The 27,804-nt window shown below is 41.3% G+C and overlaps 1 protein-coding gene across 5 annotated transcripts in view; it reads right to left on the reverse strand.

Annotated features, from left to right (window-relative positions):
• Positions 1-478: 478 nt before the first annotated feature.
• Positions 479-27,804, reverse strand: part of TRAPPC9 (trafficking protein particle complex 9) — a 455,527-nt gene continuing 428,201 nt past the window's right edge. For all 5 annotated transcript variants that reach the window (XM_035319324.1, XM_035319322.1, XM_035319323.1 and 2 more), the window contains 2 exons: positions 10,995-11,218; positions 479-3,698 (listed from right to left, as the gene is read on the reverse strand). In XM_035319324.1, the coding sequence (XP_035175215.1) occupies positions 3,519-3,698; positions 10,995-11,218 (404 nt within the window). In that variant the 3' untranslated portion in view covers positions 479-3,518. The remainder of the gene's footprint in view (positions 3,699-10,994; positions 11,219-27,804) is intronic.

Consider the following 27,804-nt stretch of genomic DNA (forward strand, 5'->3'; position numbering starts at 1 on the left):
AGTGCACCTGGCTTTCACTAAGGAAGAGCTTCTAGGTCGGGAACCCAGATATGGGGAGAACAATGGGAGAAGGAACTCAAACAGGGCTCGATTTCTTAAATTGGATGCACAAAACAAGTGCTTCCAACCAGTCTTCCTAAACATAATACCTCCATAGCTGGTCCTCTGTCCTGCCTTTGTGCTGTTTCTTTGGAGGATGGAAGGATATTGAGGCATCTTTCATGTGAGTGCACCTCTCTCCCCTCAGTTGACAGTCAATGGAGACTGACCCAGGACCGGACACAGGGCCACATTACACAGCATATATCTCTCATCAGCTCTGAATTCATTTAGGAAGAGAAAATTTGAACAAAGCTGAAGCTTCAGTGCCATAAATACATTCTCCTTTCAGAGACAGAATGAAGCATCGAGGGACACATTATTATTACCAGTAAAACACACACAACACTGTCACAAATCATAGGCAGAAGAGACAGGCAGAGGTGTAAATAACACAGGATAGTATTTACTCAGATAGTTAAATTTACACAACTTATGTTTCTCCAATGCATACATATATTGGACCAACTTCTGCTCTCAGCAATGGTGGTTTAAATTAGGAATGATTTAATTCAACCAAGTGGGATCATATCAGATTTACAGCTGTGTAACAATGCACAGTTTGGCTCTTCATATTCAAAATAATAGCTGGGTGGTTTGCAAAGAGAAAAACAACTTTTCAGTTCCAGAAAAGGAGAGCAGATCAGAAAAGTATCATCCTTTATTCAAGCCATTGCAAGGACCAAAGCTGACAGCAATTCTAGTGAAAGCTTCCATTAAAAAGAAAACCAGAAGTGATGCAGTATTCTCATTTCAAGTGCCATCCCCTCCCCCTTTGCCAAATTACACTGACTCAAACATTCTCCTTCTGGACATGTCACAAATGATCCCCAGAAGGAAGAATTTCTTGTGTTCCATCTCTCTCTCCAAGACAAGAAGTGTAAGAAAATTGGGAAAGGTATCATAAATGCCAAAAGCAACTAAGCATCAAAGTTGACAAGGGACAGAGTGGTATACTGTATAATGAACAGATAGACCATTAAGGGTCAGCTCACACATAAAACTTATATTTATGAGCACATATGGCAGATTTATAATGGCATATTGGAAACCTAGGAAATATGCAGCTATCTTTTGCTATAATAAAACCTGTTCCCATTCCAGCAGCTTCAGCAGGCTAGGAATCACCCCCTTTGTAAGTGAAGGGCAGCACTGCACCTCAGCATAGGCTTCAAAGGAACCATTCCCTCTGTTCTCAGAGAATACTCTCAAACACATACTAGGAAATGATCCCACAGCCAGGTAAGCTGAAGGATCCTCACTACAACATCATCTGCTTCGCAATATTTTTGTTTCGGATGCAATGTGGTCCCTACAAAGCCTTAGCTGTATGCCTCACATCTGCAGATTACCTGCTGGGAATACTGAATAAAACCCAATTTGGATTTTGCTGCAACAGTGTTGTGTAACACAGTACAGAGACACATGTCAAAAGCAAGCTTTTATGGAGAAGATTAACTGGTTTAATTCCTGCTCTCCTGGGATCTTATTTTTCTGTGTATATGTCTATCTAGTGACAGAGAATTCAGCCTTATAGCACAGAACTGGCCTCCAATGACACAAAAAAACATGCCCAGCTCGGCTGCTTTTGCCCCTCTTTCCAAGGGTGCCTCTGGCCCAGAGCCACTGTGCAATCAAAGAAGCAGTTTTGTTAGTGGACATCGTGTGCTGGCAGCTGGCAGAGCAGTACATCACTGCAAGTAAATCTTCAGTCAGTCTCAGATTTCCATCACGTTACGTCTGAAGACTTCCACTCTGTGTGGAAGCTGCGTACAGAGACACAGCCCCAGAACAAACACTGATAGCATTACCACAATACGGTTTTAGAGATAATACCCTGGATATGCTGGGAATACAGTTATCATGCAATAGCTATAGGTCTCCTAAGTTTAAAAATAACATATTTAGGATAAATACATTACAGTAATTTCCAAACATGCAATGGATTGAGTTTTGAGCAGTGTCACGTTCCTAAGGAAAACACCGGTCATGTCTAAAAGTACAAATATGGAGAGCCAGAATGAGTGGCTATCCAATCTAGTGCTCCACAGCACGAGCAGGATGGACCAGGGCAAATGTGTCCACCTTTGGATGAAGCCTACACAACAAAAAATCTGCAAAGAGGTTGTGAGTATAGATTTAGCACATATAGAGCTAACTTGAGCGCCCCTACTGCATCTTGGTGTATTCATCCATGAAATTATTCTACCATGAACTTGAAGAGCTGCAGGCTGTATATTTTTAAGAAAAGATTCAGACAGGTTTGAAGCTTGTATTAATCACATATGTCAGGCATCTCCCTGCTTTACATGGGGTAGATTTGGGTTTCTTTATACAAAAAGATTTTTTCTGAAAGACAACAGGTTAAATTTCCAATATGTTCATCAGGTATTTTATAGTCGGGAATTCCATGCTCCTAATTGCCTAATAATTAAGCTTATTCATTCCAACAAAACAAACTAAAAAATAAAGAAACAAAAAAAGAACAAAACAACCACATAATCAAACCCACTCTATTAGCATGAAAAACCTGATGAGAAGAGCTTGCAAAAACTGCTGCAAAGTGATAATAATGGCCAGCTGATTAATTCTGGTGGCTCTTTAAGTGTCTGCAAACATTTCAATCAGTTGTGATTGTATTAAAGAGAACTACGAAAGCCCAAATTCACAGGCAAGACCCAGGCAACCCAAAAGTTGACTTATTTCCTTTCTCAAGGACAAAACTCTTTAAGCTTTTCATTGCCTTTTTTCATTTGTTCACAGAACTACCAAAGTAAAGGCGGTGTGACTCTACCAGGAGCATGTGGCACTGGACTCAGGGGAGGAACACAATAACTGGAGGGGCACATTTGCTATTCTTCCAGTAACACAAAGTATCTCTACTGCTATTTACCACCAAAGACACCAAATACTCAGCAAACAAGTGAAAAAGACCAAGCCTGGGAACAATTCTAACAGAGAACCTACACCTCAAGGCTACATGCCACAGGTCCAGCCTAAGCCAGGAGGAATTTCATTCAGAAATTTCAGCTTGTGTTGAAATGCTAAAAAGAGACTATTCGAGTTGGAGCTGAGGCCTTCAAACACATGGTTAAGTTCAGCCCCCTTAAATTCAGCCCTCAAGTCCCTTTCAAATTCACTGGTATCAATGGGTTGTATGAAAGTATGATGCATATATTAGCAGTTTCAAAGGTTTTTTGGAAACAGAGGAAAACTCGAGCATAGTTATAATCTGTCTCTCTCTCTGAAATTAGCTAAAGCAGCTGCCCAAATGACTATTAGCCAATTCAGAGAGCGTTCAGCTGTTCCTCCAAAGTAGGGACTGTGGCCTGGGGTTGGACAGAAACAAGCTGGGGTCAAGCAGAGGATGTGCCAAGCATTTTTGTGCACTGTTGTTAATCAAATAGCGCACAGTGCATTTACAGCTTAGTTCCAACCACAGGCTCCATAGCACGGATGTGGACACTAGGAAGGCAGAACCAGGAGAGAGGCAGCTCCCTGCTGCAGTTGTCTTCATGGAATTTGATATTCAGATAGAAATCGCCTGTGTAGAGGAAAAGAAGTGCTCCAAAGTACACAGAGTCTTTGGTCGGCTTCACCTGCAAAAGAGAACGTGAAAATCAGTAAAATTAAACAAGCAACCAAACAAAATAATTGCACTTTGCAATTCAGTAGCTCCTTGAAATGATCTCAAAGTACTCTAGAAATATTCAGAAATTAAACATCTCAGTATTACCTTCCCATAAGAAGAAGTAAATTTCTTGTCCCTATTCTATAATGGTAAAATGAGAACACTGAAAATGAAATTCTGTGTTATTCTATCATGCAGCAAAGCTGTGGCACAGCTCAAACCAGAAAACAGATACTCAGCTGTCACTGATTTCAGAACAGATTTGGTTTAAGGCAAAAGTCCCCCACGATGTCCTGAATAACCAGGAACATCTTCCCTTAGACTGCATTTATCAACATCTATATTAAAGGTCTAAATCATGGCTGTGAACTCTTGTTAAACGCATGGTTGAACACCATTTAACAACTTAGCAATAACTAAATTCATCCCCACTTATTATTCAGACACAATCTGACTGCAAATTATAATCAGGAATCTTTAATATTCACTCTCACTGAAATAATTAAATTTAGCAAGAAACATCCCATGAAAAGTGGGATTTAACCTGTCCAAATTAAACACAGAATTTGCATTGTTTCTACATTTATATATCTCTCTTCATCACTGAGCCATTTATGATCCGTATCTTTACAACAAATATCTTGCTCCACCATTTCAGCAAGACACTCAAGTAATTTTTAATTTCAACAGTCTTATCACTATTCAACATGTGCTAATGTTTGAATAAACGTCTGCTTCCACAAGACGATAAATCCATTTCTACAGTGTCTACATCTGGGTTAAAGTCACTGCAGATGCAAAATACTGAATCAGCACAAAGCCATTGGATGAAATTTATTTGAAAAATCGTGAAGAGGCAACTTCAGTCTCAGAACAGACCCAACAAAGGGCACCTGATGCTCCTCAGTATGGGTCTTCCTTCCATCAAGACCATCTTACCAGTTCCTTTCTACTCTCCGGAGACCCTGAAACCATCTTCTCAAGACATCTTCATGGGGCCACCCCTTCTCTCACAGGTAGGCTTGTGCCCACGTGTTTTCTTTTTTACTTAATATTCATTGGTAAGGAATATTAAGTAAAAAACGTAACCACAAAGGAAACTCTGGTGTTACAACCAGAATCATCAAGCTGCCCAAATGTGCAGGACTTGACTGGATTCAGGGGAAGATAATGTTTGCAAAGGACATCCCCGGGAAATTATGGGACATTATGACAGGAACAGTGAAGGGATATGGGTTACAAACATGGTCAAGGACCAGGAGGATTCTTGACTGCTATGAAGAAATTTGGTCATATGGCAAACCGGGACATCAGCAACTGAGGGTTAGCTGGGGAAGTGCTCTGGACACCCCCTGCTGAAAAGGCACCATGCTTTTACTTAGGAAGATGGGAAAAGCATGATGACTAGACAGACCATGGCAGAGGGAACTGGAGAAACAAACCACTGGAAAAAGTTTGCAGTGGTGTAGGGCATCTCAAGAATATGACAAAGAGCTGAAAATTGCCTGAGCTGCCACCATCTCTGGTGAGAAAAGCTCTTTGTAGCTGTCGGATGTGAGGGGAATGAGCTGTTTGTTTCTGTTTTCTTCTATTCCAGGTGTGGGGTTTTTTTTGGACTTTCACTGCTGGGTCCTGTAGCCAGCAGGCACACATACACCTCTTAGAGCCCCCAGGGGTACCGGGCTTCTTTGCTAAACCTGCCTGAATTGCTGCTCCTGCACAGGAGCCTGGCTTTTCACAAGCAGTAACATCACCAGAGCTGGTAGAGCCCAGGCTCCCTTTGGCTTTGGTGCTGATCACTTCTGCTGACCTCCAGCAAACTTGTGGCAGCATCGTGTCATCCACGTGAGCGCTCAGAGCGGTCACAGCTGTTCTCCTGACCCGTGTCCTTGGCATCTCCCCTCCTCACTGGGTACAAGTTCCTGCCCTCCGGCGCTGCGTCTGGACATGCAGAACATCAAGCAGCTTCCCCTCTCGCTTCCTTCCCCCCCTCCCTGGGCTGCCTGCCTTATTTTTGCCTAACTCCAACCGAGGCATACTCACATCCAGAGAAGGACAGAGGCAGGCACTAATGCAAGTGATGGGTGGAGGTGAACAGCAAATGAAGCCCCAAGTTCATTTCTCCCTAACCGAGCTGCACCATGGGGAAACATCTAAAAGAGCATTTATCAAAGCCCTTGACAAGCAGAAAGGTGACTTCAGGCACATCAGCATCAACACAGACTTTTTCACTTGTTCTGCCTATGTAGTCTCTGCAGCACTCATCCTTTCCTTCATAAGTGAGAAGAGCCAGCAAGGCAGGTAGTGGTGTGTGCCCAGATCTGCCCACAGCCCATCTCCCTGAGCACAGTATGCCCTGACCAACAACCTTCCTGCCCTGGGGACTATCCACATTATCATTGTCACTTGTACAGCCATTACTCTCATCAGCATTTGTGGTTTGGGGAAGAAACAGGGAAGCAAAACTAGCCCAAAACCTTTCCATGGCTGAGATGCAAGTGGCCCTGCAGAAGTTACAGTAAGCTTCTTCCAAAGCAATGACTGACTGCAGAGTCAGAATACCACATATTCTGTATCCCCAGAATACCACAATGACATCAGCAGCAGTCAGATCAGTAGAGGGCCAGATCCAAACTGATTGGTATACCAGGCACAGGACTCATTTTGAGGTTAAATAACTTACTTTTAGGTCTTTCTCCACACACTCAGTATCCAAGCTCTTCCTACAGTAAGCAGACATCTAGTCAAAACAGTGGAGGTAACAAAATGATCTACATGGCTAGCCTACAGAGGCAGGACACAGCTGTCTAACCACAGGCATCTCATGAGATTTGGGATGACCTAAGGCACTGAGACATCTGCACAGGGCTGGCAGATGCGGCACAGGATTTACAGGAGGATTTCTGAAGCAATAGCTGGAGGGATATCCATGGCACCTAATGATGGGAGACACCTACGTTTAGGCAAGTGGATCTCATCCCTGGTGCCTATGTTAGGGTGAGTCAGGCCCCACGGGCAGCAGACTACATCTCCATTGTCTCACAAGAGCTTAGCTGGCCAGCATCAATGGAGACACCTACTCGTTCAGATGTCTCGGTCTGGAACTGTATCAACCCAAATCTCTATAAAGTGCATGTCCACATCTGAGCCAGCTGTTCAACAAAAGCATTTATCTGATCAAATGTAGGTGTTGAATGGAGAATGAAGTAAAATATTCCTTAAACTCTATCAGCCCTGATGACTCACTCTTCACTGGCTGGGAAGGGAACGCAGTATGACTTGTTCAGACCTGTATACAAGTCAGACATACCCCACCGTACCTGTCACACACCCTCCCAGTGACTGCAATACGTGATCCAGCTAATCTGAAACAAACACAAAGACAAACATGAAATCCACCTCTTAAGGAGTTGGACTCGATAATCCTTGTGGGTCTTTTCCAGCTGGGGATATTCTATGATTCTAAGACCTACTCATACCTGATCCAGACCAAATTTGTACTGTCGTTTGATCAAGCAGCAAACAGGCCTGGTAGTCTCACAGCCTAGATGCATGCTTGTATGTTGTCCCGATCTGGAATGATATAGCTCACTCTGGCTACAGAGTTGGAAGAGATTTTACTAAAATCACACCAGGTCCTTTGCACAGAGACCAAAGGCAGGAAGCTTCCACCCCAGGAAAACAAGACTGAAGAATCAAGAAAAAAAAATGCCCACATTTCTCCAACATTCCTCCGAGAGAGAAGAAAAATTAAGTTTCTAGCTTCATCCTAATCCTTTCCTGATTCAGGCTACCATGTGGGACTGCGATTCCTGAGAACTAATTACTACTTATTTATACTGCTGTAGTACTTAGGGAGCTCAGTCAGAGATTAGGGCTAGTGCCAGCTACTGTACGCTGCCCCAAAGAGTTTACAGTGCGAGTACAAGTGCCAAGAAAACTAATTTGTTCCAGATGGGCCACAGAGGACCTGCCAGAAGTGAGCAAATGTTCATCATAGCTTCTGGGCTGATTCAAAATGACCATCTCCTAATGAATTTCTCCTCATCTTCCGCTACCAATCATTTGAGCTAGTGAGTGATAACACACCCAGGAAAAAGAAAAACCTGCTTAAGAATAGCAATGGCAAAAGCAGGAACAACAAGGAAAGATGAATTGTTGATAGTTACAGGAATCTCCATGGCAGATAATTTTTTTGTTTTCAATTTGGCTAGAAGCAGCTCTGTTTGATCAACTAATTAGTCAACACATTGGTAAGAACTAAGAATCTTTAATAATATGATTAAAGCTAAACTTCAAGTTGTGAAGTGAGATAAGAAATAAATGCAAAGGTATTTTAATTGGTAGGGGTCTGCCAGGTTACCTCATGTTCCAAAACCCCACACTTTTATCTTCTCTCTAAATGATAACTGAGGAAGTCGCTTTTTCTGTTAACTATTGGCATAGAAAGGTAAGGTTAATCAAATTAAAAGTTAATCTTAAAAATAAAGACTTTATATAATTTAAAGTGCATGGAAATATCTCATTATCCTCTAAAGTGTTCAGTAAAAAATGTTGCTTTTAAAGGTAGTATATCCCAGCAGAGATCTTTGGACCCAAATCCAGACTGGTGCATCAAATTGAAATGGTAGCACAGAATGGTGAGTAAGTACTCACTCCGTTACCTCTAAGACAAATGATCTAACTTCGACTTCAAGCCATAAGAAAGACAAAAATAAAATCCTGCAACTTTAAACATTTTTTGTTCATTCTGTGAAGCTGTGCGTGCATGTTGAAAACTCCTATATATATTCCATGTCTTCCAGATAGATGCAGAAACTGATGTGAAACTTGGTAGTCTGAAATCAAAAAATTGTGATTTGCTGAGCATTTACTCATCAGGTTTAATAAGAAGTTAATGTTTAAGAAAGCCGTGGGTTGTTTTGGTTTGCTTTTCCAGAGAGATCACATTCAACTGAGCACAAGTAATGTAGCATCATCGTGACAACAGACCAAATTTTCAGGGCATGAGAAGCATCTTTTCACGCTGTAGCACCTGATGCTCCCACTTGTTCTTGACCATACGCTACTGATACGCCAACCATGCACTCATTCTCCGTCCTTCCTCCCACCCAGCTCAGCAGAGCAATAAATCATGTCACCACCTCCTGCTAGTGTCAGTGTAATGTCAGCCCAATTAGCTCAAAGTGCTGACGAACGTAGTTTGAGATAAACTGGCCAACTTTGCACAGAAACAAATACTCACACCATCTCTCCTGCATGGTCTGCTGCAGAAGAGGGGAGCGTCTTTCTGCAAAGGGGCAGAAACAAGCAACTGCGAAATGGCAGCATCTCAAGGCACCTCCATTAAACAAGAGAAATAATTGTGTGCCCGTGACCTCAGTTTATAAAAATAATGAACACATTTAATAGCTTCGAGAGAGCAGCATGGTGCTACACCAGCTGGGAATCTCGTCCAGTGTCTCAGCTTTAATTTATAAAAAAGAGACACTATGAATCTCTTTCATTTCACCCAACCACGAGCTTCTTCAGTGTCTTAACCAGAGCCTGTTGTTTCTGCCAAACTCAGAGCATGAACACAATTCTGAGTATGTTCGTTCCTCCCTGAAGCATCAACTGCACAAACCAGGACTTTATTCTTGTCCCCAAAACAGGTGCTGCTTTCTGAAATCATTTTCCATTACTGAATTAGTTATTACGTGGGATGAAAGGGGCTCTGACAGCATTAGATACACTGTTTGAAGAATTTTCTTCCATGATCAGGGCTCTATGCCTCAAAGAAAAATGACTAAGCATTTTCTCTGGGAGCTTGTGTAGGACATGTATCAATGCTACATGCTGTGAAATACAGCACTTCTTGTCTAGGAGTAAACATTTTTTTTTTTTCATTTCACCCTTTTGGATGAAAAGGAGAACAAATATCAGAAAACAACTCTATTTTTAACTTTTGGGGGACTGCGGCTTCAGGAAAAAGGGCCAAATACTGAATAACAGGGTGAACACATGGACTGTAATGTATGAGAAGGCTACCCAGGCAGGCACAAGAGATGTGACCTCCTGACTTCTTGCCCCATAGGAGACTCAATCAGAAGGTAAGAATACATCACGCTGTCATCTCCCTTTTCCCTCATTAGCCTGAAGGGTCAGCCCTTTGGCAGTTGGGCATCTGAACACTGCCACTAACATTAAAAAATCCACATTGTCAGGAAGGGATTCAAAGAAAGCCGTCTCTTGATTATTTCTGTTGACATATCTAAATTATTCAGCTCAGAATATAGTTAGTACCCATTAAAATTCAAGGCGATGGTTTATTGCGTGCTCATTATCTTTTGGAAATATTTTCTTCCTATGATGCGCAATTGAAAAATATGCAGGGTGACTGTCCCTGTGGTTAACCTTTAATTTATTTCTTACTGAGGTTCACTTAAATATTCAGTTTTGACAGGTACATTTTATTATCTGTCTGAAGAGCTGACCTAAGCAAAGGTCCTAGGCGCTATCCCAAACATTCATCCTCTTCTTCATGTTTATTTTGTAAGTTACCAGAAATACTGTCTATTCCACTCGGCAATACTGTCCATATGTTTTTCGTTCCTATGATTTTTTGTTGTTGCTCTTTTTCAGGGAAGAATGTGGGAGAGAGTAGTTATATTCAGGAATTCTTTCCAGTGCCTGCCTTAGAAGTAAAAAGCTCCTGGACTTGAAATTTCTAAAAAACAATTTGAGGCAAAATTCAAAAATTCAATTATTCTAAAAAGGGACTTCTTTGTCCCATTTTAAGCAGGGTTTTTATCTTTCTATTTTTCTTTATTTTTATAAGAACACGCTAAGCGACTAGGAAATGAACCAGATCATCATATTGGTCATTAATGTTTAGCATTTCCTTTTCTCTTTCCTCAGGATCTAACTAAAACTGATTTGCTGAGCTCCTTGGCTCAGCCTGGGGAATATTTCTCATGCACTAAAGAGAAAAAGTTACTTAAAATCTATTCCTGCAGACTGCACCGGATGGCTCAAGGGACTGGCAATATGGTATTAAACATTTTATCTAGGTTACCCATTCACATGTCATCAGATCTGGAGTGACCAAAAGTTACTGGCTGCAAGAGTTTGCTAGTAGCTTACATTACAGTAAATTACAGTTGCCATAATCATGGCATTTTCCAAAAATTAATCTGCCTTAAAACACACAATTGAAAAATGAAGCCCCTCTCTGGAAATGCACATCATCCAGAACCATGACACATATGACAGAAGAGCTTACAGAATCGATGTAGAAGGTGTTGGATCCCACAAAAGTGATAGCGTCTTGCAGCTCATAGTTGTGCACCCCATTCTGGTAATCCTGGTAAGGTGTCACGGTGAGAGCGAAGGGCCCCACGCTGTGCTTGCTCCAGTTGGTCAGCTTCACCTCCAGGGGGACAGGGTCGCCCACTTGGCAGTCCACCACAACATCACAGTCGCAAAGCTTGCCGTCGACGAGGATATCTGCAAATCAAGAAAATAATTCCACATTATGTTGGGCTTATGCTTTAAAAACTGTATTAATCCTGTGTTTTTTGTTTGTTTGTTTGTTTTGTTTATGGACTAATCCTGATTATTAGGAAACTACTTGCAACAACCAGTTCATGAAGGTCTACTATCTGTCCACAGATGTTGAGAGAGCTACGAAAAAATGACTATGCTCTACACACAGGCACCAGAACGTATCTTTTTAACCAGCTAGCTCCTTTTAATCTTCTCCCCAGCAGGCCAAAGTCACAGATGCCTTTTCATGCTTCTCCTGCACATCAGCAGCATCAGGTGAAGGGAACTCCAAACAGTCATCATCAGCACAAGTCATGGCTGGAGAGATTTGAGGCTGGATGCCCATATTCACACAGCAGAGATTTGGGGCTGGATGCTCATATTCACGTGTTACAGCCAGAAATAAATCCTCCTTTATGGAGGTGACCTTTCGGAGCAGGACAGACACTGCCAGAATATGCGATGTAATACACATAGAATGGCCCAGCTAATAAGGAAAAAAGGGGGTTTAAAATTATACAGCAGTACTACAAGCATGTTCACTCTTTGTGCTTTAATTCATTCCGAGATTTCTATTTTTAACTTTCTACTTTTCTTACTCTTACTGGGATAGCAGAAAAATGTAAAGCTCTAAATTGGTTACTGCTGGGACAATGACAGCCGGAGTAATGTGTCCACTAACCTTGCCCATTTGCTCATACAGAACCAAAATGTTTCATTACTAACACACTATGAAATTGCTAGTCCAATTCCCTGCTCTGAAAGGGCTCCCGGTTGTGCAGTATTACTGTATTTTTCAGATGAGGGTTATCTCCAACGCACTATTAATACAGGAACATTTCTATTTCGCTGTGGGTTCATGTTCAGAGATAAGAGAAAGCCCTGGGTGCATGTAAGAAAGAGTCCTCTGTGTGAATACCTATCCCCGCAATCTCACGTGCCCATGAGACATTTCGATCACTCCAGCTCCTCCTCGGTTGCTTGCCTTATGATGCACAGCACATTATTCCTCAGCCAACAGCACGGCATTTGCATTAGGAATATCCCCTTTTCAGGAAAAGACACTCTTTTTATGCTTCAGGAACTTTCGGGGGGGGGGGGGGGGCACCAATATTTTACACCAAGGCGATTATTATTATTTTTTAACTTATTTTTGTTTTGTTGCCTTAGAAGAAAAGCTACAAAATGATGCATGTTAGCCTGATGCCCTTTAGCCTGGTGAACAGAACAACTGAAAAAAAAAAAAAAAAAAAAAAAGCTAGTGCCAAAGAAGAAACTAGTTCAGAAAGGGACATTAATTCCAGAGGTGAGGGCTGCAAAGCTGAGCTCTCCAGCTGAAAACCAAAGCCACTCAATGCAGCAGCACGTCCCAGATTCAAGAGGCTCGGCAGAGCGAGCACAAGGAAACCCTACAAAGCTCAAGCTGCAGCCATCCAAAACCCACGCTGGTGTCCCAGTTGGAACAGCCCTAGCAGCAAAGTCCAGTTGCTTCCTTCAAAATAATGCATTTATATCAGTTTCTGAGCTTAGATTAGTTTATATTTTCAAATTTCTCCCTGCAAAGTAAGTGCTTTCATTCAAGAATACGTCTCTTTTTCTCTGGTTCCCCCAGCCAGCAGGTCTTACAGCTGCGAGAACAGTTAGCTCCCAGGACCACCATGAGCCTTCAGAAATACTCAGTGAGCTAAGTGGATGAATCTGTGTTCTCAAGCTGCTCATCAACTCGCCTTTTAGCTTTAAAATTCAGTGCTCTGCTGTAGGAATTATAAATGAACCCTTTGCCCTCTGTCTCCACCTTTGTGTCTAATAATAGCTCAGCGCATTGCTTCCCAACATGTTCACGCAAAAATAGAAAATCCAAACAAAAGGGAAGCAATTAAGCCTGACTCAACCAGATTAATTTTCTATCATATTCCTAAAAAAAATCAATTCATTTAGGATTGATTTAAGAGTATGTGCGCACACGCGCTTGTGTACATATTGAGGGATTGCTTCCCTCCCTCCCAGCACACCCTTCCCTCTTGCAGTACCGCAGCCAAGGATCTCAATGAGATGTCAGATGAGAAAACACACATGGCTGGCGTGCAAAATACTATGGAAAGGAGTGTTTAAAAACAGTCTCCTTTCATCAGAGTGAACAGCTTGGTTTGACAGGCAGTTTTACTCCCTTCCTGACACAGAAAACATCTCATGGACCATACGGATTTGCTTTAATATTTTCATCCATGCACAGAGGAAAAGCCATGTGCACAGGGTCCCATTTCTGCAGATTCAGCTCAGTAACACAGATGGCATGTAAAAGCTGAGACTGCTCACACCACTGCTGTGAGAGTGAATCATTATTGGCTTCACTATACAGTAGCTCTGAAGCAGAAGATACAGTCGCTAGCACAGAAGACAGTGGTGGCCGTATCTCCACCTTCCCCGGATTCAGAAACAAAGATAAACACTAGTTCAGAAAATTACGAGGAGCAAGTGTAATGCAAACAGAACAAATAAATTGCATTAAAAAAGGTGGAAGCTGAAACTCTGGCAGTCCCAGAAAAAAAAAAAAAAAAAAAAAAAAAAAAAAAAAGCAAGTAATCTCCTAATCTCCTTCAACCTCCTTCTAATTAAAAGCTAAGTCATTTTAAGTATTTTAATAACCCAAGAATGCTGCTTCTTTTTTCCTCTCCCTCTCTTTCTCTCTCTTTTTTTTTCTCTCCTGCCTATTTACTTACATATGTCCCCTATGGGAAGCATCCTTGGATGCCAACATCACCCTGCAATGCCTGACAGCTACTGAAGAAAGGAAAGCCTTCACCGAGACTTTTAAGATCTCTGTGAACTCACCTTTCTGTTGGAAAAACTATTTCATGTCCCACCTGATAGACGATGCTTATTGGCATCACAGGAAGGCTGGAAGACACCTATATGAAAATAATGCATCAGAATTCTTCCTACATCTTTCCTTCAGGGTCTCAAAACTCAGGAAAAGGGCATGAATGCTCCTAAAGGGAAGACAGCCACTATTCTGCAAGAAAAACATCATTTAGCATCACTTGCCAGGCTAGCTTCTGTCTGCGTCACCCGAAGGAGCAGCTTGGAAATAAATAACAAGCATTATTAACATTTTGCTTTATTTACTCTGCTCATTTTAACACACAGTAAGTTGTTCTTGCAGCTTGGTTCAGTTTCCATGTGAGCACCCGCACACATTGGCCCACCTGTACGTGAAGAGTCCTGAGTCAGAGCTAATTGCATTTCCACACCCAATTCCCCATTTGACACTCTGAAAGTTTAATTTTGGAAAGCCGCATACAAATATGTGCTTAATCTCAACGGAAACACATATTCCAGCAGTGCTTATGCTCCTCACTCAAATTTGAGTTGATTCTAGGAAAACAGGCAGCAGAGGTGTCTGCGCTCATCTTTAGAGAAAGAAATTCCTGTTCAATGCTTGCTTTTAAACAGGATGCTGAATCCCCAGCTGGTGCAGAGGCACTGGCCTCTCCCCTTCACTGCAGCTGGGAACCTGGCTCAAGGCTTCCAGCAAACACCTCGCAGAGGCATGGCTTTGCCCAAACAACTCAGTGAACAAAACTCAAGGCAAGAGATGCCTAAATGAGTAAATAAATCTCACACGAGTGGTAAAAGAGATCTTCGAGCCCAGCAAAGCAAGCGTTGCTCAGCCGTACTGCGATACTTTGGGGAATTTCAGTCAATCGGGCATTTTTTATGCTGTTAGAAGTGTTCCAAAATACCAGTTTTAATCAGCCCGGTCAGCGTACTGGGAGAGAGAGACGTGGTCTAAGAAGGAGGGGAGAGGAGCAGCAGCAACACCAATGTCTCTAGACATTGTCCATCAGACACTTTGATGGAGAAAAGCCAAAGACCACAAGCCCAAGCCAGAGCTGCTGCAGGGAAAGTCTCGCAGAGTGATTCACTTATTCTGTGTTCACCAAACCTAAAGTGCTGATTAAAATGTCTGTCCAGGCCAGCTTTGCTTCCAGTTGTCCAGAAAGAGCAATGAAAGGGCCTGCGATGCTGTCTGGAGCTGCTTCTTTCTGTACCCTGTCCTCTTCTGCAAGCAAGTTTGCTCAGGAGTTTGCAAGGAATGATAAAATGTAAAGAAAAAATAAAATAAATATAAAATACTTTATTTAAAAATAGGCTGAAAAACGTCCTGCATTTCTAATTTTTTTATATTATATAGATGGAAGAAAGATCAGAAGGGGATAAAAAACTGTACGACAGGCCAAATCTGTGTACAGAGCAAGCTGATCCCACCTGTCTCCAAACCATCCCTGTCCTTCCTCTCATGTACTTATCAGGTCAGCAGCAGTTTTGGCAGCCTTTTATTCGGGGTTCAGTCAGCTGCTCACAGAAGCTGGCAGAGAACACATGGCATTCTTTTAAGACAACAGGCTCCTTGATTATTTTGTTAACGTATCTCCTCCAATAAATGAGCCTAAACTCTGTTTCTGTTTCCCCTGTTCCCATTTGTTCTCTGTCACGTAGACCAGTTCCCTTTCATTTTCCAAACCATTCATGCAAATTATTTACACACAGAGATATAACATTGGTTACATTTGCTTGTCCATTATGAGGTCCTGCAGTATTTTCAGAGCTGAATACATCCATATAAATGATATTTCTATGAATATAAAAACTGTGTTCCCCATGACTCTCATCATGAAAAAAGCTGAATGGCTACTTAATAACACGAGAGCCTTTTAGCTATTTGCATAAAATCTTCTGGATGTTATCTGGATCTGCTCCTTGCACCAAACCTCAGCATCTTTGCTTGGAATAGCAGCCTCATGTTCATTCATTGTTATTCTGACACGACACAGAGCCAAATCCATCCCCTCCATAACTTCTGAGCAGTCAATAGCAAGAGAGCACGGAGGTATACAGATGTTTGTATTGTAACAGGTTCAAATAACAGAAATATTTCACCCTGTCTACCACTGCTAGTCCCATCCTGGAAAGTGCCCAGTGAACTCAGAGCCTGCTGATTCAAACCCCCCACAGACCTGAAGAGTTCAGCTCCAGTTTGGGTCAAGATCCTTGGACAGGGATGAATAAAAATACAGGAAAGAGTATGCATAAACTAGGGCAACTCCCTGCAAGGCCCAACAAGGCAGAGACTCACACCTAACACAGGGGCACGGACCTGAAAACGGGAAAGTTGGCAGAGGATGGGATGACTGAACATGAATACAGGCTACTGAAAGAGGCAATTGCTTTCACAAGACCTCTGAGCTGCTCAAATCCTGGCAGGCTTCCCATTCCCAAACATTTTACAATTGAATTAAGGACACTTTATTCGCTCCAAAAGCAATTAAAAAGAAAAACACATTTAAAATATAGTTCTAGCAACAATAAGCAATTAGTCTTAGATAATTGTCTGTGTCTTCCTATTTAATCACTCTTTTGCGGTGGCCAGTATGCTGATGACAGATCCCGACTGGTCCGATTACCGTTCTTGCCAAATCGTTTCAAGTTTGTGTCTGCTCTTAACTCTGTGATGACAACGGACTGGGGATGCTGCAGCATCCCCTAGGAACTGCTGGCAAAAGGATTTTTTCAACCTTGTTCATCTGGAGTGAGTAAGCTTTCTACCTCCAAATCAAGGCAGTGTTTCTGTCCAATTTTAATCCCCAAAACTATCCTCGGCAGGTATGTGATCAGCATTCAGTTCTGGTGCTATTCGATCTCAGCTGTAAACATTCAGATGTAGTACAATCTTCTTCAATTAACTCTAAATACCAGGGTCACACTCACTGAAAAGAGACTCACTAACACGACCAGTGCTCTGGGGTTTGGCTGCCCCCATCTTTTTCTTGGGATCTTAAAAGAGCAAATCTGAATGCACATCAACCACAGATTTAGTTAAGAAATGAGCTGTTCAGTTTAACCTCTCTGGTGTTGGTGGGAGTTACTTTATTCTGCACTTGCCTTTTACAATAGACTTTTCTCCTGCCCTGTGAAATTGCTGGCACGTGGATTGCACCTGCTTGTCTCACTTCTCCTCTGGCAGCCAAGATAATTCATCATTTGGTCATCTGCCCAAATTGCTATCAAAGTGAAATTCACTTCAGCAATTGTATTGCTCGTGTCCGGTCCTCATCTAAATACTCAAAGGCAGACCCCTGAAAATTTAAAATTCTCAGAGCTTTGTGCTTTCCAGTGTGCCTGATCTCCTTTTGACTTATTTGAAAATGTTCCATGACGTAGCCCCAGTTCGCTTAAATAGTCTCATTTCTGAATGTGGGCCAACCCCTTTTTATCTATTCATCACAAGCAGGCTTGCAGACGACTTCTTTTGATTATCTGCTACACCGCCAGAAGGTCAGGCTGGCATACGCTGTATGCCTGTATTTTGAAAATTCACTACCCCAGGATTTGCATGTTATTTGTGGTTATTAAAAACTTTATTTCTACAGCTTGTTTGTGGCAGGACTACTTTCAGAGCATTCTTGCCCTGCCTTGCCAAAGAACAAAGAACAGAACAAAGGGAAGAAAACTCCTATACTATCTTTAAAGAAAACTAATCCCTATCAGGATATATCATATTACACTATTTTTGTACACTAGCAGCTTTGTGCAAAACTGCTGCAGGTGATGAATAACATGTGGTTTAACCTACAGCTTACTGAAGGAAAATCACCTTATTCCTCACTGGTTGCATAATGAGACTTAAAATTTCCTCTTCTTTCTGCCACCCTGCAATGATGGATGTGAGACAAACCTCTCTGCAGAGGGGATTTTTAAAGGTCTCCAGCAATCTTTGTGAGAGTTTCTGACTTGCAGCTGAAAAGATAATGGTAAAAAAATAAAATAAAGAAAAAAATAAAGAGGCTAGAGGCCTCATTTGCTGGTATGGGAGCCTGTCTGATCCCATAGCAAGTTTGGTGTTTGACTGAAAGTCAAATATGTGGATTCCACCAAACAATCTATTTTTCCCAAACTCTCACTGAATATGCCAATATCAAGTGTATGCAGCATTTTCTGCATTATCTGGTCAACAGGCATATAATGGTGCTCGGGACTCCTCTATAGGGAGATCATACCTATATATATATCCCATATAAGAGATCACACCTAACTATTCTTTCATATACCTTGCTATTTTTTCAATTCCTAGTTAAATTATTCCTATATGAAATATATCTGTCATATTTAAGTATTTGGGGCTCCTGTAGGATGAAATATGCTGTGTGCTGTCTAAAGCAAGAAATAATTCAAACAAAGAGGAGAAGAGAGGCAAGACAGCAGGTATATCTGTGCCCAGATGTATAGAGACTTAGGGGCAAAATGCTTTAAGAAAGAAAGGAAAAAAAAAAGTGTGGTACTCATTATTTAAAGAAAAATGATGGGTACATGACCCATTTTCCATGCTTGTCTTAAAAAGGAAGCGTGAAATATTAGAGGAGATGTCCAGGCCATAAGAGTTGTATATCCTTGTAGAGCAGCCAAAGCCTGGTACAAGATAATATATAACCTCCTATTAACAGGCAGGTAGATGATTTACCATATTTCAGTCACTGTGTAAATACAAGCACTAGGACACTGAGCCTCATGGGCCTCCTTCAGCCCAACCACGATTGAAACGCAATGAGCTGAGCTAAATATGAGATATTAAACAACTGCAGGTACAAACGCTGTATCGCAGCACTTTATGTACAGGGAAGGTGTGATGTGTGGTTACTAGACTACATGTGGCTAATATCTGCAGACCACAGTTGCTCAAAAGCAGAGGTGCACGTTAAAATGGACATAGTCTTAATGAAGTTTCTTTGAATTTTAGTCACAGCATATTTCAGTCTAATGAGTCCACGTTGTTTTAACTGCCAGTGGATTGAGTTAAACTTTTACTAATTCCCTTGGGTATGGTTAGTTCATTCTGCCACTTCTGCACTAAGATATGAGACAGTAATACGGGTAAATATGATCTGGAAACTATCAAAGCCTACTGCGGTGCTGTAACATCTTAACTCTGATCACATCCTTCTTCTGCATCATGGCCTGTCTCAAAATCCATTTTAAGTCCCTTGATAAGAACCACACTAACTCATATATGTACTTGAGGTTTTGAGTCACCCTCTGTGACACAAATCCATATTCTTTCTAGTTAGACAGAACACACAAAGACAAGAAAATGTAGAGAAAATAAGAAATCTTTAAGCCTAGTCATCAACCCCCCAAAATTTTGGCCTCTCTTGGATCTTTCTGTTAGTAATCTACCATCTGCTAAAACTTATCATGCTCAAAGCCAAGCTCCTGAATTTTTCCTGAAGCCTTTTCCTTTCCTTACCTATCTTAACTTCAGAAATAAAACAAGAACCTTTCCTGCCAGTCTCAGCTTCCTCTTTGACTTGCTTTCCTCTCATGACTCACACCTCCGGTCTGTGATTAAATCCTGATGCCACTTCCTACAAAACTTCTTCAAATTTGACCTTTTCACACTGCCCACATTGCCAAAGCCTTGCCTCAGATCTAATTAAACTGAGCGTTAACAATTAAAATCTCTTCTCTGCTTTTGACACACCTCCGAACTAGTGCCTTCTTGTCTACTGAGCTCCTGGCTTCAAAGACCATATCTACAGCCTTGTTATGTCCATAGGGCACCTTGAATGGCTCGTCTTTGCTCTAGCTACAGAAGCAGATCTCTACCCAGGCTAAATTCCCACATACAGATCCAGCTCCTCCTGGGCAACCTGAACCTAAGCACAACTCTGCTCCTGACGGCCTTGCTTAAGTTCAGCTACCATACAAAAGGCCTATGGCTTTTCAGGCCTGCTGTATGTATTTTCAGGACTACTGTAGATATCTCTTCTCTCTTCAAGCTCCCCATACCCTAATTTCTTGTTCTGATCTCGAAACCCTTCTACAGCTTAGCCCTCCAACCGACAAAGGCAGTCTTAAAGTCTTTTCTTCGCAGAAAGAGCAGTCAGGTGTTGGAACTGGTTGCCCATGGAGGAGGTAGTGTCAATGTCCCTGGAGGTGTTCAAGGAAAGCTTGGACGTGGTGCTTAGGGACATGGTTTAGTGGGTGACATTGGTAGTACGGTGATGGTTATAACAGATGATCTTGAAGGTCTCTTCCAACCTTAATGATTCTATGATTCTGTGAAGGGCTACCAGGCCAACATCATCCACATCCAGATCCCAGTTTTCCCCCACTGGGCTCCTCCTGTGGTAGGACCTACAAAGCTTCACCTTGCCCTTCCTTAGCTCCTTCACCACAACACGACACCACTGTAAAACACATAGAAATGTGACATTTGCTAATTGCTACAGGGGTAGCAAGTTGTGCTCATCACTACTTATGGGCTACAACTTGCAGGCAAAACTACTGCTCTCCTGTTATACAGCCATAGTATTTTTCCAGTTCTTCTTACCTGCTAACCTTTTTTAATATAAATGTATGTATGTATGTGTATATGTGAGCAGTGCAACAGTTTTCCAAACAGGACACTGGGACATTTTACAAATGAGTTAACCTGTGAGGAGTAGTTGGGAGTTTTTACTTAGCAGAGAAAAGCATAAGCTACCCAGCAGGAGAAAGAGGAGAAGGTGATTTCCAGAGGACGGAGAAAAAAAAAAATCTGAATTGTAAGCTTTCAAAATCCCTATATGTGTTTTGATCCACCAACTCCTTACAGGAATGAGTCTTAACACTGAAGGTAAAACAGTAAAACCTGAGGATTTGTAGGACACAGAGGAAGGAAGAGGCTAAAAGGAAAGCCAGACATAAGGAAAAAAAATAAAGAAAAGTAGTGCTACTTAAAGAACTCTTTGATAAGAGGGTTAAAGTAAGAGCCTATAAACCGTTTCTTCCCCATCACTGAATTTTGAAGGAACGGAGACATCTGATATCACCACAGTAAAATGCAGAGAAGATGAGAACTTTGGGTTTAAATAAAACTAAAAGTGAAATATATCAGGATTGGGAAAAAAAAAAAAAAAAAAAGAGAGAGAAAAGAAGAAAAAGAAGAAGAAAAGGAACATTGAGCTCAGCTAGAGAGACTGAAAAATTAAATATTCCCCACACCCGAGGCTGCGAGCTATGCCTTGAGCTTCACCTGTCAAGTGGTGCAAAGCATTCCTGCAAACCCCCCTCCTTTTAATTGGCCATTTGGGTGGCAAAACCATTCCTTGCTGAAAACTTGCAACCCTGTTCCAGCCCGCAGAGCTGCTGGAAAAATGAGCAATGAGCAGGTGTCAAATTCTGTCCTTTTATCTTCAGCTTTTAAAAGACAGATACAATTATGTGCAAATCAGTGTAGTGTGGCAGCTGATTAGGTCTCTTTTCTAAGAATTATTTGCACAAGGCTCTGTGAGCAGACGGGCCAGAGCTATCAGCTCATCTACAGAAACAGTATTGTGCCTGCTCTACCTTCTAGAGACCTGCAGACGCATAAGCAGAGAAGAGCTATTATTAACTCCTCATCCACCACAGCAGCCACAGCAACAAGGTCTGACAAGGTCTGACTGCTGCAACCTTTCAGTGGTTTATGTAGTTTGAGATTTTGTGTTTGACATGCAGCAGCGGAACTGCTAGGAAATTAAGAGAGGTTGTAAAGCATAGGAAGTTGACAAACTTGAAGAAAATAGATGCTAAAAATCTTCAAAACCCAACGTATCTAACAACTGCATGTCTTTTTTAGTTATACTTCTGAAATAGTGTAATTTTGTGGATTTACATGTGAAGTGATGCTGACGGCATCTTGTTCCCTCTTACAATACACAAACAAACAAAAAAATCGTCCCAGTCTCCAACACCTTTGTATCTGCAGGGACCAGATTTTTAACTTCGTAAAAATCCATGGATTTACATTATCTAAACATCTGGCAAAAGGTTTATCATGGAAGTTTTTATTTGATGGTCCAGGGACATGAGTAAAAAAAAGAAAAAAAAAAAGAAAAAAAAGGTTCAAAGAAGAAAAACAGCTTTTGCTGCCTTGAACTTGTCCCCTGCTGCCATCTAAATTGTTCCTGCTGTCTGGGTGAGTACAGCCTCCAAACTGTGGATACAGGGTATGTCCCTTAACGCTAATTTATCATCCTTACATCCAGACTCAGAGAGGTTTTGTATGTTGCCTCATCACGTAAAACAGGGGAGGAGAGAGGATCATTTCGTTTTGATCCTTTCTAAGCTCCTGAAGAAGTAAAAGAAGCTTTCAGTGCAAGGGATTTTTTTTTCCAGAAATGTTTAGGCCCCTAGCAAGAGTTTGGGCTATGCTTTCCCTAAATATTTTTGAAGAAAGAGAGATGAAGCTGGTTGGAAAATATATAAAGGAAAGAGTGACATATAATGGAAAGTATTCCCAAGAGCATCTCAGCAAGCGCAGGACATTGAGAGTTAACCACTGTAGTATGTGGTTTGTCTTTTCCAACATTAATTTGTGAAAAAGTCTATCTTTTAAGCACTTGCAATCCAAACAAAAGAACAAATTAAAAGAATTAAGCACACAAACCATGCTGGGCAATGGAGCATCACAGCCAAACACTGCCAGTAATCTATATTCACGTTGTATTACATGAACTGACCCAGAAGTAACTATGGCTGCCCTCTCCTGGAAAACTCTCTAAAACAAATGAAGTTCTCTTTCATCCATTTCCATTAATGGCATTAGTGGCAAGACCACAGGAGAACATGACAACTGGATAAACAGCTATGAGGAAGCAGTTACAAGCGACAATAGAATTGAACTATTTTTCCATAAAGGTCCTGAACAGATTTTATAGTCCCCCTTGTAAAGCAGGGCGTACAATTCAGCTCACTCGGGGAACAGAGGCAATGTTGTTCCGGCTTACATTGTCAGAATGAATGGCAAATGTCAGGATGGGAGGAAGAAGAAAACAACTTGCAGTCATTTCTGAGATCTTCATGGTCACAGAAAGCAGAGATGAGCTTTAAGGAACTTCAGTCACGCGTCTTATTTCCCCTGAGGTTCACTGGCCAAGCTCTTATGACACAAGCCCATGTGAGAGGGGACCCAACGCTGGCACCAGGCTCAGCAGGTCACGGTGCCAGAGCCTGCCGGTGTGCATTTATGTGCATCCAGAGCACTCTTACTTCAGTTCCCAAAGAAAGATGCTATTCCCAGATGGTCTGAGAAGAAAAGACATCCTACCTAAATAAGGATGGGACAAAGGAGGAAACATCCACTCTAACTTTTGTCGTCTCTGCCCATGGCATGGGGATTGGAACTAGATGATCTTTAAGATGATCCAAACCAAGCTATCCTATGATTCTATTCTATGATTCCATGATTCTAACTACATTTGTGGGCAGAAACAGAAGACATCCAGCCTGATCCCACACAGCAAAGTCAGAGAAGAGCTACTTTTAAGGAAGGGAAGAAGTGCATCCAACCTTCACAGATGTTAGTAGGAGTCTACAAAATGTCCTGATCTGTAGTGTCAGATGCTATCAATATAATACAGTATCAGTGCAGGTGTCCTCAGCCTATTGTCCACAGCTATATCATGACCTCTATTACCATTCCTACACATTTTTTCCTCTGAACAGATTTCTGGCTTGAGCCTACTCAATAAGAATCTCTCAAAATCCTTTCTTCAGCAATGACGGGCAGCATAAGATTGTAATCTGGAAAGATCACTGGCCAAATCCAAGTTATTACTTCTTCCATAAAGGTATCACTGAATTCCTGAGTCACATCTAGAGATAAGAGCACATAGGAACAGTCTAATATTGTAGAAACATGATGAGATTTAATGAGATTTAGATACCGAATTGGTCAATAGAGTACCCATGATCAAAACAAACAGATAAAAACAAAAACCACAAGTAAAATATTATTCAGTTTCACAGAAGGATTGACATTGAAAGTTTTCTAAACATAGCATCAGTCTTAAACCTCTGTGACAGTAGGATCTGTTAACATGAAGCATCTCATTCAAAACTATAAAAATATTCACAATCTATAAAGTTAAGTTTTAACAATTTTTAGAAAGTCATTAATATCTACAGATGTAGCAGAACACTCTTTTCTTCTCTGCTGTCCTCTCTACCCACCATAAGCCTGATTACTTTTTAATCTCACATTTGCATTTACTCCTGACAGTGATATACCAGGCACTGTATGAACACAAAAACAGGCAAAATCTCTGTCCTTAAGTAACCATTTTGTCATGTAATGACCAGCGAAATCTACACATATCCAAAGAGCCCTTTCAGCTGCCAGACTCAATTTGCCTCAATTAAAAGTATCTGTAATACAAAGCAGATGTTCCAGGAGTTTGCCAGCTGTTGAAGCGATATGCAGATGTTGAGCACACCAAACTCCATGCAGTTGACCTTTCAGTAAAAATGGAATATGTGGCTCCCTGTCTTAAAAATGCTGAGCCAAGATCTTTGTTACTGTAAATTGCAGCAGAATTAATAGTATTCTCCAGTTTCTCATACAAGTACAGAAGCAACAAACCCATAGAATACAAAAAAAAAAAAAAAAAAAAAAAAGTGGAGAATTGTATGACAGGCAAGATTAATTCCAACTGTCCTTAATAACCTGAATGATAGAAAATCCAACAGTAGCATCCATCCCGTTGTTTTCCAAATTTTATTTATAACCTTTTTTTCCATTTTGGCACATGGCAGCCTCCTGGAAAACTGCTTTGTAAGACCAAGGTCCATTTGCTCTGAAACTTTTCTTTGAGATCTGGTTTAAATGAATACCGCTCTAAAGTGTGTTCTCTAAAAAGTAGAATAAAAAACAATAAAATTGTTAATTACTTGAAAACCACGCAATCTTGACCAACTCTTACTTAAAATGTTTATCTAAGAAGTCAGTATGAGCTAAGTATGCCAAACTTGTTATTAATGACAATCTGAAAATTGACTTGCTGACAGGGGATACTAGCTCTCCGACATCAAAGAATTACTAGGCTAACTGGAGATCTATTGGTGCAGTTTTATTTATTTTTTAACTTCTCAAAGTCGTTCTGCAGAATGGACTGCTGTCTTTACCATCCCAAAGCACCTCATTAAACTAGTGAGTTAATCAAGTATATTCTGCTAATGAGTAAACATGATTAAAAAGTTCAGAGAAGGGAGAATGAGGAAAAATTTTAACGGAGCAGTCAACCTCTTTTCAACCTAGGAACTTGCCAATGGTTCGTAAAATGTAAGCTGTAGTTTGGTTAATAAAATATAAGCTGTAGTTATGTCTTCTGTGAGCAAACAGTAATTAACTTGGTCAAATATTCATGGAGATACTTTCTGATGGGGATCTATGGGGATAATTTCTAATGAATTTCTGTCCTGCCTACAGTCCAATGGTCTAGAATGTAAGCCTCTTCCAGCTTTATGAGACACAACATACCGCAATTAATATATATGACCTGTACACTCTTTCTGTATTGCTTTGGCATTCAGGCTCCTGCATTTATTTAAATTTAGTATTAAGAGCTTGCTAAACTCATGACATATATCTTTATCCATGCATACATCTCTGGGTTTATAGAGAAATACACCTAAGTGCTTGCTCCAGGTACCATAGAAAAGGTTGATAAAACTATTACTTGCTAGCAGCTATATATACATACAGCTACATGATACATTTTTAACCATGTCAGTTTCCTTTGCCCAACTGAGAGTAACAACAACATCTCAAATCTTGTGCACTTTCAGATATCTCTTGTCCATCCCTGTCCGCAACTCACTAAGTTTGGAATTTTCTCCCAAATTATGCCTGTCCAAAAAGACACCATCCTCTGCCAGCAACAGCTTTTCTATGCCCAAAAGTATGAGGGCTAGTTATATCTGGAATATTTCTATTTGACATTGAGATGGAAAAAAGCCTACATTTGCTCAGTCAGCCTTTCCCCAGCAAACGCAGGAATATTTCATGCACGTATTTTCTTATGCATTGCGAATCCATGGAGTCACAATAACCGCGACGATAAATCTAAGTATTTGAAAGACATCATGGAAAAATCACTTTGGAAAATCCATCTGAGATTAGTGGGAGGTTCACTTCTTTGCAATCCACTGAAATATTTACACGGATCTTTGTTCTGTGATCTGTGTTGCCTGTTAATGTTAATAATATTGAGAAACAATTTACCTTACCTAGACTTTTCATCCTATCAAAACAATCCTAAGTATTTGAATTCTGTATGAGAATATGTATTGTCTGGGACTGGGATCTTCTCTTGGATCGTCTGCAGGCGAGGCTCTTTATTATTTGGCCATAGTGTGAATTGCCATCGAAGCCAGCAAACGCCATTTCCCTGACTACCCACTCGCCGAGCCCTGGGAAGAATAAAAGTATGACACAGACTTTATTGAAAGCCCTGAAAAACCACCTGCCATCTTTGGCTCCGACAGCTGAGCAATTTCTGCTGGGCAGTCCCATGAATGGCCTTTCTGTTGGGAGTTTCAAGGGAGAACAATACAGCTGTTAATTAATAAAATAGCTCAAGTTTGTCTGCAGGTTGTTTATACTAATGAGCAGAGCTGGTATTATGATTGTCGCTTTTCAAGTTACCGCAGCACCTTGCAGAAAGAGACCTGTGGCAAAGGAGATAACGGTGATTATAGGAAATGAGTCCTAATACTTCCAAAATTGGTATTATTCACAAAGATCACTTGAACTGGGGGGACTCAAACAACTCCCTTCCAAAAATCCAAAAAATTGAAAATTTGTTTACTTGTCTGGCTCATTTTTCTTATATTTCCCTCCTTTATCTTCAGTACCTCACTGCCACAGTTCTGTTAAATTGACAGCACTTGCACAGATGCCTCAGAAATGGTTTTCCTACTTTAAGCTGACACCCTTTATCTAACGTACCAAAAATCAGTGATCACTGCACAGGCTAGACAGTTAATAGGCTCAAAGAAAAAGATTCTGAAGTGCTTATCCAAAGTGACAAAATACCCTGGCTTTATTTCCTGTGCCATCATTCGGTCATATTGCACTTTCTTTGGATCCCACTCCTGGCTGCATATTCTCCACTGCAAAAGAAGTTCCAGCTGCTACTTCTGGCAGCCCTTTGAGCTGTGTCCCCATCTCCACTCATGACCACAGCCTTGCTCTTTCATCTCCAGCCTTTCCCTAAAATGCCAATTAGCTATGTGATGGCTTCTCCAAACGAGACCCCTGGGTAGCAGCATGACCTCCCATGGCGCTTCCAGCACAGAACCTTTGGGGATGCTAGTAGGAGATAGCGGCTTGGGAGATGGCCAGAAGAAATGACTACTATTTCTTTTTATGGCCTTTGCAGGCACTTTCATACTCGAGTAGCTGTACTGGGTCTGGCTGGGATATTAACTTTCCCTGCAGCAGCCCATACAGTGCTGCGCTCTGCACTTGTAGCTAGAACAGCAGTGGTATCACACCAGTGTTGTGTCTGCTGCTGAGCAGTGCTGGCACAGCATCAGGACTCTCTCTAACCCTCCTAGGGGATGGGCAAAAAGTGAGAAAGAAACATCAGCAGGGCAGCTGACCTAAACCAACCAAAGGGATATTCCATACCATATGATGTCACACTCAGCAATAAAAGGTGGAAAAAGGAAGAAGAGGGGAGGGG

The sequence above is a fragment of the Oxyura jamaicensis genome, chromosome 2 (genome assembly GCF_011077185.1).
Source record: "Oxyura jamaicensis isolate SHBP4307 breed ruddy duck chromosome 2, BPBGC_Ojam_1.0, whole genome shotgun sequence".
NCBI classification, from domain to species: Eukaryota; Metazoa; Chordata; class Aves; order Anseriformes; family Anatidae; genus Oxyura; species Oxyura jamaicensis.